The sequence below is a fragment of the Sardina pilchardus genome, chromosome 17 (genome assembly GCF_963854185.1).
Source record: "Sardina pilchardus chromosome 17, fSarPil1.1, whole genome shotgun sequence".
Classification (NCBI taxonomy): domain Eukaryota; kingdom Metazoa; phylum Chordata; class Actinopteri; order Clupeiformes; family Clupeidae; genus Sardina; species Sardina pilchardus.
In genome coordinates, this window is record NC_085010.1 from 19,935,388 (window position 1) to 19,949,938 (window position 14,551).

The 14,551-nt window shown below is 48.5% G+C and overlaps 1 protein-coding gene across 1 annotated transcript in view; it reads right to left on the reverse strand.

Annotated features, from left to right (window-relative positions):
• The window catches only part of ppfia2 (PTPRF interacting protein alpha 2), a 179,615-nt gene extending 173,093 nt beyond the window's left edge, over positions 1-6,522 (reverse strand). Inside the window, exon 1 of the mRNA XM_062517695.1 lies at positions 6,274-6,522. Coding sequence (XP_062373679.1) covers positions 6,274-6,522 — 249 coding nt within the window. The remainder of the gene's footprint in view (positions 1-6,273) is intronic.
• Positions 6,523-14,551: the final 8,029 nt, after the last annotated feature.

The following is a 14,551-nucleotide window of genomic DNA, read 5'->3' on the forward strand; positions in this document are numbered from 1 at the left end:
TGGAGGGTGTGCAGCGAGGCCGGAGTAGCCGTCTCGGAGAGGCTGTGTTTGGACACGGTAATTAGGATTGAGAGAGGCCCCCGCCGGTCCTCGGAGGGGCCAGCTCCAGCACAGCGGCTCAGCACGGAGACCACGTCTGGGCCTCTTCTGAAGGAGAATGGCAAACAGCTCCGACGCAGCGGTCTGGTCACAGCAGGGCCTGGACGCCGCGACAGCACGGTGACTCACTGGAGCGTCCGAGACACCACTCCCCTTTCTGTCCTCTTCTCTCAGCTCGCCTCGCCACCCACACACCCCTCTGTGTGTGTGTCTCTGCTGCAGAGAGGTGCCATCTCTCCGTCGGTCACCGTCTCACTCCATCTCTCTCTCTATCCCTCTCTCTCACTCCATCTCTCTCTCTTTCTCTCTCTCCATCTCTCTCCCTCTCTCGTTGACTCTTCTTCCTGTCTCTGCGCTACTCTCTTGTCAAGACTCTGTTTGTAGCCTCTATGCCAAATAGTATATCCTGAGACCTGATAAACCTGCTACATTTGTGACTTTCTCTCAGCATCTCACACACAGGCATCCAGTTAGTGTTTGTCTCTAGCATCTGTCTACACCTCTATTTATCTATCTATCTATCTATCTATCTATCTATCTATCTATCTATCTGTCAGTCTACCTCTGTATCACACCCTCCAACAACTCATCCACTCTAAATCTTTAAAAAAGGCACTCTAAAACTTTATAGGCTGCCCCTTGCAACCAAAGCCTCAGGTGACATAGCCCTAGCCGCAGCCGGTGTGTGTGTGTGTGTGTGTGTGTGTTTGGAGGGCATCTACAGGTGAGTGACTGCTGGCCACTGACCATGGCATAGCTGGCAGCAAGTAGAGGATAGAGGATCTTTGCGCTGTTTCCCCCCCTGCAATGTTTGGACACAGATTAAAGAGACAGGCCCAACTGAGTGTATTCCAGAACACAAATACACACACACACACACACACACACACTCACACACACACACACACACACAAATACAAACACACACACACACACACACACACACACACACACACACACACCACAGCCAGCTGGGAATGCTTCTGGATCAACAGGGCACAGCCACGTCCAAAAAGCCCGATCTGCTCTGCGCTGTGCTGCCCCCTGTGGACTGGGAGGCCACAGCACGCCTGCTGCCCCGACAAAAGATCTCTGCGGATAAATGAGCTCACGCCCCAGTGCCTGGACCAGAGGCCAGCACCCAGAGCAGAACCACAGAGGAGACTGGAGAGAAACCAGAGAGGGAGAGAGAGAGAGAGAGAGAGAGAATGATGGAGGGATGAAAGAGGAAAAGAAAGAGAGAGAGAGACTATTCTGACTGAGAGGGGGAAAGAAAGAAAAAGTGATGGGAGGATGAGAGAGGAAAAGAAAGAAAGAGAGAAAAGAGAGAGTGATGGGAGGATGAGAGAAGAAAAGAAAGAAAGAGGCAAGAGAGAGTGATGGGAGGATGAGAGAAGAAAAGAAAGAAAGAGAGAAAAGAGAGAGTGATGGGAGGATGAGAGAGGGAAAGAAGAAAGAGAAAGAGACTGAAGGAGGATGACCGCGGGACAGACCAGCTACAGCAAGAACAGAGCCATTCGGGACATCGCCACTGTGTGACCTCATAGTGTCATAGGGGACGACCACTGTGGTGACCACACTCAACACAGGAGGATGAAGCAGGGAGGACAGACGGACAGATGAAGGAAGGAAGAAAAACAAAAAAAAGAGTGAAAGAGTGTACTGAATAATGAATGATAATGACAGAAAAAGAAAGGTAAAAGTAAAGGGAAGAGTCATGATAGCCAGACCCTAAAATACTAAACAGAGGAGCGAACGGACGGTGAGGAGAATGTCGAACTGGAAGCTCGGATAAAAGAAAAACGAAAATAACTTAGGGATGAAAGAGAGGAAGAGGGAAAAAAAGACTAAAGAAAGTAAGGAGAAAGACACGCTAACCAGAGACTAAAATACCGAAAATAACAAAAAGGAAAAAAGTAAGCGTGGGATTAAACGAGTGTAGAACAGAGAGAAAGACATGAATGCAAGTTTGAGGGAGATTAATAGGACTCATAGATGCTGGTCCAGGGCCCAGTTCAAATAAAGGCAGCTGCCTCATCCTTCCTACCTCCATTCAGTTCAGGCCTATCCGTCAGCCTGAACTCTGCCAAAAAGCACTTAACAGCTAAATGAGGCCACTTCCGCAGCTTAAAGAGAGAGAGAGTGGGAGAGGGAGGGAGAGAGAGAGAGAGGGAGAGAGGGAGGGGGGGACTACCTCATCTCCTATCTCCTGGCCACCAACCACTACTGCTGCACGCACAGTAATAGAGAGGAAAGCAGATGCAGAGAAAGAAGGAAGGAAAGAAAGAACAAATGAATGACAGAAAGGAAGAAAGAGAGAAAGATGGAAGGAAAGAAAGAAAGAAAGACAGAGAGAAGTAAAGAAAGAAAAGAAAAAGCCTGCAGCGATCATTCAGCCTCCATTCAGATTGTGCCTGATTATCCGGCCCCAGATTTAACGCCTTTGAGTCGCTGCGTTTGGAACGGCAGCGAAACCGTGGGATCAAATATTGAGGTCACGCCAAACACTTGCAGGCAGGCACGGCCGACTCCACTACCTCCACCAGACTGAAACAATAGCTTTAACACGTCTCAGGTAGGACAAGGTGGCAATCCAACACAACTTGAGACGTTAAAAAAGCAAAGCCATAGAGAAGACTACAACATTAGGACTCCCATAAACATTACTGCTACGTATGTGACTTAATTTGCCTTGAGATGATCATAAAAGATTATGTGCACATTCGTTGACAGATGTACGCTAAAAACGTTGGCTAGGACAGGGCTCATCCTTGGAGTATAAGTAACTCCAGACAATTACTGCAGTCCACTAAAGTGCCTCGTAAAGCATTCGGGTAATGTTGATATGTTACTTAGAGGCTAATAAAATCCTGCCAAACCAATTAATGGCAGCAATTGTGTACATTAGTAGGGGCACCCCGATTGGGTGGCGACATCTAATTCAGATGTCAGGACAGACATGCCGAACTGTGCATCAAACGCCTGTCATTGGGCAATGACACAGGAAATACATCATCGCCGGGCTCCTGTGTTTACGACGAGGAGCTGCCCGTGAAACGTTTGATAACAGCAAAAAAAACCCCAAATAAACAAATAAACCAACAAACAAATAAATAAATAAACACGTTTCCCCTCCTGGAGAGCTGCCGCTCTCTCTCCCAGGAAATGAAACAACAACGGAGCGCGATGGGGGCGCCGGCGCGAGATATGCTAATGCACGGGTATTCCTGGGCTGATAAGGGCGCTTGCGTGCTGTTATTCGCTTCATTGAAATGAAGACTGTCGGCTGGTTACGGGCCGGTCCGCGCAACCCCCACCGCCACCATCCACTCGATGCCGAGCGAGCCTGCAGCTTTTGGTTGAGGCACTAAAGGGGTGGGGGGGGGAGGGGGGGGGGAGGGGGGGGGGGTGAGTACAAAAATGGAACGGAGATGCCGACACACTCACACACGCACGCACAAACTCACGCAGCACGCACTAGGACGGAGAATCGCAACGGCGAGCGTTTCTTTGCGAGGCGAGGATAGATGTCGGAGCCCGGTTTGTCGTTCGCTGTGAGCTGACCCAGTTACAGGGCACAGGGGTGTGTGTGTGTGTGTGTGTGTGTGTTTGTGTGTGTGTGTGTGTGTGTGTGTGTGTACTTGTGTTTGTTATAGTGTGTGTATGTGTGTGTGAGTGTGTGAACAGTATGTGTGTGGGTGTGTGTGTGGGTGAGTGTGTATGTGTGTGTTATAGTGTTTGTTACAGTGTGCGCATGTGTGTGTTACAGTGTGTGTGAGTGTTATAGTGTGTGTGTGTGTGTGTGTGTGTGTGTGTGTGTGTGTGTGTGTGTGTGTGAGTGAGTGAGTGAGTGAGTGAGTTCTAGTGTTTGTGTGTGTGAGTGTGTGTGTGTGACTGCTCGGGGTAGTCAGGAGCTCTCATGCACGCACTGCGATACGGGGAAATCACATGAGGTCTGGTGACGCCATCGGCATCGGTTCCTCTCAAAAGGTCACATTTTGAGCCCCGTCTCAGCAACGTCTTTTTACGAATTTACAGCAGAAGAAAAAACGAGTCTCTGGTCCACCTCGCCTCATGAGAACCAGTCAGATAACTGCAAGCGCTTCTGGCCAAAACAAAGTCCTCTTTTTTTTCCCCCTTCGCTGGGAACCCTCGGATTCTTCTGGAAGGCAGGCCAGGCCAGGCAGTGAGCACTTGTGACTAGAATTACTGACACACTTTTTTGCTCCCTGCATCCAGCTAATCTCTGCTTAGGAATTATTACGTAAGACTTTGTGCTTTAGCTTTTTCCCTCCTCTACACTTCTAACGGATTCGGATGATTTTTCATTTTTCATTCGGTGGACCACCATGAGTGTGTGTGTGTGCCGCTGTTGAGAGAAAATGAGAGAGCTACAGACACAGCTGTTGACACATATCTAACACACAAACACACAGACAGGCAGGCAGATAGACTGACACATAGACAGAGACACACACACACACACACACACACACACACACACACACACACACACACACACACACACACACACACGTACACACGAGAAAATCACATAAAAGTGCTGCTTTGCCTTAATGAGTCATCAGAGAGCACTTGTTCCCATAACTAAGGAGTGTAATCCATAAGGAGCTGTCAACTTAACGGTTATACAAACAGGAGCATGACTCACTCTTACACAAACTCCAATGGACAAGACTGACCTTATTACTGTAAAGCACAACCTAGCAATTTCAACTCTGTTACCAGTCTGGTGAGAGAAGGTTGTTCCACTCTCTCCTTGTCCTTTTCTCTCCCTCTCCCTCTCCCTCTCTCTCTCTCTCTCTCTCTCTCTCTCTCTCTCTCTCTCTCTCTCTCTCTCTCTCTCTCTCTCTTCTCTCACTCAGTCTCTCTCTCTATTTCTCTCTCTAATGAAAACGGTTGAGGAGTAGTCCATGCTAGAGCTACACCTGGCATCTCCATCTTAGCTGAGCGGTGGCAGTGTAGTGGCTATGGCTAGCACGCAGGCTAGCATGCATTCGTGGGCACGATTCCCGGCTGCCATTGTTGTGCCTCAGAGCAAGGCACTTAACGCTGAGTTGCTCCAGGGGGACTGGCCACTGCCATTGGTATTTGTAAGACACTCTGGATAAAAGCGTCAGCTAAATCCATAAATAGATAAGTAAATAAATAAAATGTTAGAGCTCACTGAGATGGTGAGATGATATCCTGACCCATCCTTATGGACATCCAATACAAACACCCCTCTAGGCTGGGTGAACCCTGCCTGAACTTCCGGAGGAATTTAAGTTTCGCCTGGCAGCTCAGCCTGGATACCAGCAGATCTATTTTCGCTGTTTACTGCCAGAATCTTTGGCTCCAATCAGAAACGGCCATACTCTATTCATGGCACGCTATTAGCCGGGGACGGGCCCAAAACGAAACTTAAGCGACGCGAAGTGCAGTAGAAACAAAGCGCAGCCTCGCCAGATTAATGTTCAATCTTAGACACTGAAGGCACTGAATCCATTGTAAAATAGGAGTCAAACGCATACACTGTAGGATTGTGCACTACCAGTGCAGCTAGGTGTAGTGACAAAAAGAGGTCACTAAGGCCATACAAGATCCCATGGCATTCAGCGCAGAGAGTAGAGGGTTCCCCTGTGTCCTGGCGGAATTCCCAACCTAGAACATTCCATCTGGCCATAATCATCCCCCCGCTCCCATCATCTCGGGAGCACGTCAGCGTTCTGCCACAAAATGGCTGCTGTGCACTACCCAGGTGGGTGCTACACACTGTACTGTAGGTGGTTCCCATCACTACAAGGTACTTTGGGAGCCCAGATAAAACGCTACCTAAATATAATGTGGTGTTGTTGTTGTTGTTGTTGTTGTTGCTGTTGCTGTTACGCAGGACCGCTAAGGTACGTTCAGAATCTTTGAACGGAGGCAAACATTCGGAGCGAACATGTTTTCTTTGAACTGTTCCAGCTCAACTGTTTCAACGATAACCTCCCCATGTGTTCACAGACACCTCCTCAGACTGCTTGCTGAGTGATCACAAATGTTCCCGAAACGTTTGCCCCATGTTTGTGAATTTGAATCAGCGCACCTCTGCTGTATTGGAGCTGTGGACATGTGGGCATGTGGAGGTGTTGGCATGAGGGTGTTGGCATGAGGGCGTGGCGGGCGTACCTGTGGCAGTGCGGAGCTGAGTTGGCGCTGGAGCGCGTCGCGGTCGTAGATGACGTCCTGCAGGTGCTGCTGGGACAGGCCCAGGCTCTCCTGCGTCTCGCGGAGCGTGTCCAGCAGCCGGTCGCGCTCGTCCAGCATGTTGACCATCAGCTGCTCGAAGTGCGAGTCTGGGTCGGACGCGCTGCTCTGGGAGCCGCGCTGGCTCAAGGCCGTGTCCTCGCTGATGGTGGGCATCACCTCACACATCATCCTTACCTGGGGGGGCAGGGGGGGGGGGTAACAGTTTGGGGTTTGGGGTGGGGTGGGAGTGAGTCGGGGTACCAGTTTGGGGTTTGGAGGGTGACAGAGAGGGTTGGGGTGGGGTAGGTTGGGGTAACAGTTTGGGGTTGGGGTGGGGTGGGAGTGGGTCGGGGTAACAGTTTGGGGTTGAGGTGGGAGTGGGATGGGGTAACAGTTTGGGGTTTGGGGGGGTGACAGAGAGGGTTAGGTTGGGGTAGGGTAGGTTGGGGTAACAGTTTGGGTTTAGGGTGGGTGGTGGGAGGGACAGAGAGGGTTGGGGTGGGGTAGGTTGGGGGTGCATGAGGTTTGGGTTTAGGGTCAGGGTATGGTAAATGATAAGTGGAGGAAGGTAGAGGGTTTGGGGGTAACGGGTTGGAGTGGGTAGACAGGGGTGAGGGGTGAGGGGTGAGGGGTGAGGGGTGAGGGGTCGAGGGAGGGCAGGTAAGGGAGTAGGAGTAGGGCGGGAAAAGATAAACAGAAATGAGTACCATGACAGGCATTAGGTGTTCCAGCGACACCAACATCATCAATATATCACTGTAAGACACAGAAAGGTGGAAAGAGAGGAAACTAGGTAAAGGATAGGACACATATACACATTGAATGAAGACCCGGGGAATAACCTGACATGATTAACTGTGCGTACATCAGGCAGGAAGAAGTTTCAATATTAGAGAGAAGACTACATAAACATTTTCTTACTGATTTCCTCAATGGTTCAAGGAGTCATTTTATTAATAATTTACTTCTGCCAAAGCACTTCAGTGTCTCCTCTTAAACCCAGCCATTGTGCGTATACTGTGTGTGTGTGTGTGTGTGTGTGTGTGTGTGTGTGTGTCTGTGTACTGCTGCTCCTACAACAGTCACACACACTTTATTTACAGCCACATTTTCTCCTGTCTGTTCTGCTTACAGTCAATCCTGTCACTGTTCTGTCCACAGGCTGGACATCCTCTGCTGTGTGTGTGTGTGTGTGTGTGTGTGTGTGTGTGTGTGTCATCCGATGTGTGAGTGGAAGAGATAGACAAAATGGGGTTGCGTGTGGGTGTTTTAATTTAATGTTAGTGTGCCGGGGCATGTATGTGGGTGAGCATAACATGGTCACGTGTTTGAGTGTGTTAATACATGTGTGTATGCGTATAATTATATGAGTGTGTGCATGTATGTACTGTATGTGTATGCGTATGCCTGTGTGTGTGAGTGTGTGTGTCTGCGTGTGTGTGCGTGTGTGTGTGTGTGTGTGTGTGCACGCGTGTTTGTGAGTGAGGGAGAGAGACAAGGCCTGACTCAATGACAGCAATGCTCCTGTGGGCACTGAGTTCTGCAGCTGGAGCACAGGGCTACACACACACACACAAACACACACACACACACACACACACACACACACACACACAAACACACACACACACACACACACACACACACACACACACACACACACACACACACACACACACACACACACACACACACACACACACACACACACACACACACACACACACACACACACACACACACACACACACACACACACACACACACACACACACACACACACACACACACACACACACACACACACACACACACATACACACACACACACACACACACACACACACACACACAAACACACATCTTGGGAGGCTGCACATTCCTGCCCTACATTTCATGCTTGTGCTGGTTTCTGGGCCAGCCTGCATCCTCTGTATAGGCTGGTTGCATAACTCAGCAGATCTGTGATGATGTATGTGTGTGTGTGTATATGTATACGTATGTGTGTGTGTGTGTGTGTGTGTGTGTGTGTGTGTGTGTGTGTGTGTGTGTGTGTGTCTGTGTGTGTGTGTGTGTGTGTGTGTGTGTGTGTGTGTGTGTGTGTGTATGTGTGTGTGTAAGCATGTGTGTGTGTGTGTGTGTGTGTGTGTGTGAGACAGCATGTGTGTATGTGTACATGTGTGTGTGTGTGGGGGGGGGGATAATGGGCCTGTCATTGCTTAGCCCAAGCCCAGCTCTTTGTCTCTAGGGGGAGAGATCAGTTACAGCAAGGCGCGGGTCCAGAGACACGCAGACCGGTGCATATTTAAAAACCCGCTGTGCTCCAACACACAACACAGCATGGAGGCTTTACCCAGGCCCCACTGCACAGCACACCACACCATAACAACACTACCACACACACTCACACAGCTTTTCCCCAGCTGATTGACACGCTTGCTTGTTTACATACTATTCCTTGCAATATTTTCACAATATAATACATAATATTGACATTCATATATACGCATATGAAATTATATTATGATATAAAGATACAATCATACTCATGATGAGACAACATCTTTATGATGATTATGCATTCTGAACATCTTAAACATTACAATTGTGATATTCGTAATAATTATCATCATCATCATTAACATTTGACATTTACTGATCATTAATCTTTATATCAGTCACTGTAGGGATCACGCTCCCATAATGCACTTTACTGCATCATATAAACGCCCCTCTCCTCACAGCTTGACCTAACTGCAGGCAAGTGTAAGATCGTCCTGTAGCACTGAACGCCCTCTGCTCTGTCCACACTGAATCTGTTACATACTGTATGCCATTCTATTCTGTCATGATTCTCGCTCGTTCAATGTAGAAAAACGTCTCGAGCCACAGCAAGAAAGTAGGAACTGTTTCACTCATATTCAGTTAGGACCTCCTAATTAAAACGTAGTAATCAAACTGATTTTGTCGCTGATGCTCACTCGCGTCACATGCAGCTAGGACACGGTGTTACTGTACGTTCACACCGCAGCCTTCTTGAGCTTCCAAAGATTCCGGAAGTCATTCATTTTCAATGGAAGCCGGCTTCTCTCAGCTGCCAGCAGCGACCAATCCGTCGGCGTTGCGTTTTGGGCGTCTTGAGCGACTAGAGAAAGTTGAAAGTGGCTCAACTTTATGGTAATGAGCTATGACGCAGTTCAGTGACCAAACAACCAGCAACGAACATAGAATGCTACTACGTCAGAGCGGCCAAAGCTTCCCACGGCGTCCTTGACAGGACGTCCAAAGCGATCCTGGGAGCGCAAGTCGCCGGCGGTGTGTACGTACAGTTACAGGTGGGCTCTCTGACCCCGACCCCATCCAGAGGTCATCTCATATCCACACTCCTCCCGCACTTCACTTCCTCATCTGACCATACTGATGCACCATATCACATCATCCATGATACTGTGTCATGATGCTTTGGGACATGTCGTATAATCAACAGTGTGACTGTATGATATGATATAGCAGCCTAATGTGTGTTTGCATTTTCACAACAATTTTATAGTCATTTGTGAATAAAATTTCAGTTCTATCATTGGCTTGTGGCAAAAAAAAAGACACTAGGCCCTATTTCAGCGATCTGAAACACACGACGCAAACACAAACTGTTCATTTGAACTGGAGAAATCCATCACTGCCTTGCAAGTGTAAGATAGGAACAAGACTTGTGTCGTGCTTGGTGCCATGTTGCGCCAGGTATAAGATAGGGCCTGATATGTTGAATGGAACTATTTTTAATATCACCGTTTACATAATCGAGGCAGAAAAACTCATTACACGGTTTTAAGTCTATATATTGCCCAACCCTGCTCCTGGCACACTCTACTAACCCCCCCCCCCCCCACCACCCACCCCTCCAGCAGTGAGTCTGACCCCTGTCCTCTCTGTCACCGATGCAAACACAAACACTCCTGATCTCTTCCTAAGAGGCTCTCAAGCTGAGAAAAGTGCAGCGTCTTACTCCACCACCACCACCACCACCACCACCTCTTCCTCCTCTTCCTCCTCCTCCTCCTCCTCCTCTTCCTCCTCCACCCAGCGGCGTGGATAATGGCAGGTCTGTCTCTCAGCAGCACCTCTGGCAGGCGCTCCCCGGCCCCCAGACTCCCAGCGGAGCAGCAGGCACCAGGCACCGGGCCAGAGCCCAGCAGGCACCGGGCCAGAGCCCAGCCGCTCCCCATTCAGCCCCACGCCGCTCCACCACTCAGCTCCCATTTAGGCTCTCGGAAGGCCAGCGCCTCGAGCCTCCACTCCGGCCCTCCGCCAAAACGCCCGCTCCGCAAAGCACCGCGCTCTCTCTCCGCTCTCTCCTTCCCTCCTCTCCTCCTCCGCCGCACGCTCTGCTCCGGCTTACGAACAGATGTCTGCCTCGACTCGACTCGACTCGACTCACGCGACTCCATCCAAACCCCCCCAAAAAAACAGCCGGCACACGTCACATCAATTCTCACTCAGTCAAATTGGGATACAGTAACACCGATTGGATCTAAAAACAGGTGCCCAGCTGTGGGGGTGGACTGGAGTAGGAGCCTTTGAGGGGAAAACTCTGACTGCTGTAGTCCAGACTAAAGTTGTGCATGTTTCCTTTTGTTTAGAATTCAGTGAACATTGCATTTTACAGTAAAAAACAAAAAACAGATGTCCAACCGACTCCAACGGATTGACCTACCGATTGATATCTAGTGTGACATGACACATTACCTTTGCCAGTGGGTTGAGTACAGAGGTGCTACAACTCCTATAAAAACTCCACATCCAAGTGGGTAAACAGGATGTACCGTATGAAATTGCTTACCATTATAGTACAGTGGAGTTCAATTCAACCTTACAGCATATGTTTCATTGCATCTAACCTTGAAGCCACTCAAACATATCTCACCAAAGGTCCTTGATTACTTCAGCCCTCTCCGATCTCTCTCTCTCAGCTCACACTTGTAGACATCACCACATGATTTGCTCACGAACACCAAACTAAGCCCATACCCATTTACCGGTTTACTTCAATCACACTCAAACTGGAGCTCTCAAACACACACACACACTATATACCCTTAGCCCCCTGTCAACACAAAAGCACAAGACCTTGGGTCCTCTTTCTCCCTGTTCTGACGTGTCTGCGTAGATCCACTACGGTTTCAGCACATTCTGAACAAGCTGCTTAGGTAGGGCAGGCAGGCTCAGAAGCCAACCCATTGTTCCCTGCCAGTGAAAACCCTTGTGCAACTCTTCCAAAGGCCATGAAAGAAATTACTTCTCTCTGCAATCCTCACGTCAGCTCTTAAATGGAATACTCCGTCCGACAATGAGTGATTAAATTCCTCTCTCTTTGTTCCAGAAATTTCCATCCCATTTTTCGACAGAAGTGAAAGAAGTGCCCTTTGGTAGCAGACAGTGCTGTTTGGTTATGTAAGCTGCTCGCGACTGTACATGCACTCCTAAGGCAGTAATGTGAAGATCTGGGGTGCATTTCATTGCACCTAATTTCCTCTCCAAAAGAGACGCAGATGAACAAAGCTTCCTTGACCCAAAAGCCACTGTGGGCGGCTAAAGAGGGACACTGCAGGCGCTTACTGAAAACAGTGGAGTACATTTGGAAAATGGCTGACGTGATTTGGTGTGTGTGGAGCCTCTACTGTAGCAGAGCAGTCTTAAGCAGCAGAACAGAACAGGAGTTCATGTGTTGCTCCAACGATATGCCACTGGTTCGCTGCCGTGTGTGTGTGTGTGTGCGTGCACGTGTGTGTGTGTGTGTGTGTGTGCGTGTGTGTGTGTGTTTGTACATGTACATGTGTGTGTGTATGTGTATGTCTATTTGTGCCTGTGTGAGTGTGTGTGTGCATGTGTGTGTGTGTGTGTGTGTGTGTGTGTGTACAGGCGTGTGCATGTCCATGTATGTGCTTGTGTGTGCATGTGCAGTAGAAAGGACATGGTTATTGGGATATTGGGTGTATGATCAATAAAGCACTATCAGGTAGCCCTCCCCGGGTAGCATCCCCCTTGACCTTTCACACCCAGGTGCCAGACGAGAGCGCGAGTGAGAGAAAGAGACCCCCAGTGACAAGATGAATGCGAAAAACATGGATTCACAAAAGCGACGAAGGGCCATAAATTATCCAGAAAGATCCATCTGGCCAAGAGAATACATTAGCAATGAGAAGCAGCACAAGACGCACGGTTGCCAGGTAGGGCGGTTTTGGGCACCCGCTTTCCCCCTGATTTCATTCACTGAGCACCAGGCAGCAGAGTGGAAATGAAAAAACGTGGCAACGTGAAGGGGGCCGTGGAGGCAGATGAAAGGGGGAACACTGGGGCTGCTCACACCGACTCCAGCTCGCCTCCCCCTGACGCCATATGCCAATCAATGAATAATTCACCACCACAGAGGCTCTCCCCAATCAGCCCACAGTCACTCCCCAACAACGGGGCACTCTTATTCAAATATCATACACACACACACACACACACACACACACACACACACACACACACACACGCTTATGTACACAAGAGGAAATGGTCAGACACACACACTCAACAGTTTACACAAAAAGAAATGCCTGAAGACACACACACACACACGCACACACACACACATACGCACACACGCACACATACACACACACACACACACACACACACACACACACACACACACACACACACACACCATATTTTCTATACTTTGTGTGTGAACAAAGCACCATAGCACAAGCTCAATGCAAATTTAGGAAATTAGCACTGCATGTATAAATGCCCACAAATGCATAGGAATGCAGACACACACCCATGCAAACACAGGCACACAAACAAACATTGTTTAATTCACTTTATTAGCTATAATATAGTATCTCTCTATAATTAAAAATAAATTTGAAATACTTTAACGACATCAAAGAGATTGGCAAACATGACAGAGGCTGATATTGCCAAAACATGTTTTAAATACAGGCAAACAAACTATCAGACTGTGCATTTCACTTTATTTGATTACAGTAATAACCCAAAATACTTAAACAGATTTGCCCAGAGATGCTTTTAACAGAAAAACATACAAGCCCACAAACATACGCACAGGCATGCAGACATACAGTGCACCTACACACACACACACACAAACACACACACACACCTCCCCTGCACATGGTCACTGCAACACACCAACACATTGGTGACATCACCCAAGTCCATGCCAGCCAGCCAGCCAGCCAAACTACTGAACACAAAGGCCTCACACATAGCGGCACGATAAGCTTCCCTATTTAGCTCACATCTAGCATCAGACAACCCCTGACATGACCGGCTCCATCGGCACTACTGGAACACTTAACATTTGAACTCTCAGACAAATATTTAATCTGTCTGAGACCCTGAGCACAGAAACTACTTCATCTACGTAAAGGCATTGCAATCCCAGCTTGCCCAGAGAGGAAGACTCGTCTAGAGAACCCCCATTCATTCATTCAAAGTGTCAGTGCCTTCATACAGACTCATGATAGGTCCACTAGGACGTTTCAAACAGGGACAAGTAGGAAACATTCTCCACACTCCACATTTAGGTTCTATTCTTCACCAAATTCACCGACATAACCTGATGAAGTCAGCTTGTCGAAACGTTGGTGAACGAAATGAGCTACACAGTGAGCGTTATTTGTTTGTCTCTTGCCATTACACTACTGTAATACCACCACCTCATTCATAAAGCACTCGGTGTGTGTGTTTACACACTCTCTCTCCCTCTAGCATTTTCTCCCAAAAGTGAATTAAGGTTTCAAGAAGGGTTCTATCACTGCCATTGCCAACATGACAATTTATCTTAGGGAACCATGAAGCCTTTTTGAATAGCACCCTGTTGAGACCCATTTAAATTTGTTCAGCCAGTCCCATGAATCAGAGGAGAAAAAAACGTTGAGAAAGCGACCACACTCGCTGCAAGCGGCGAGGAATTGCAAATCAGCAACTTAGGTCCAATTCTCCTAATGTCGCTTGTTAATCTCGTTAACGGGGACAATGCTGTGTGTTGATAAGGGACCGACGGGCTCAGAGACATACAAAAAAACTGCATGCTCAGGTGCAGCCCCGGTGGACCTCTTAGATTCATCACCAGGTCCATCACATCTGTCTCCCCAAAAAAGGGAAACTAGGCAGAAACTCTACAACTATCCACTATTAGCTC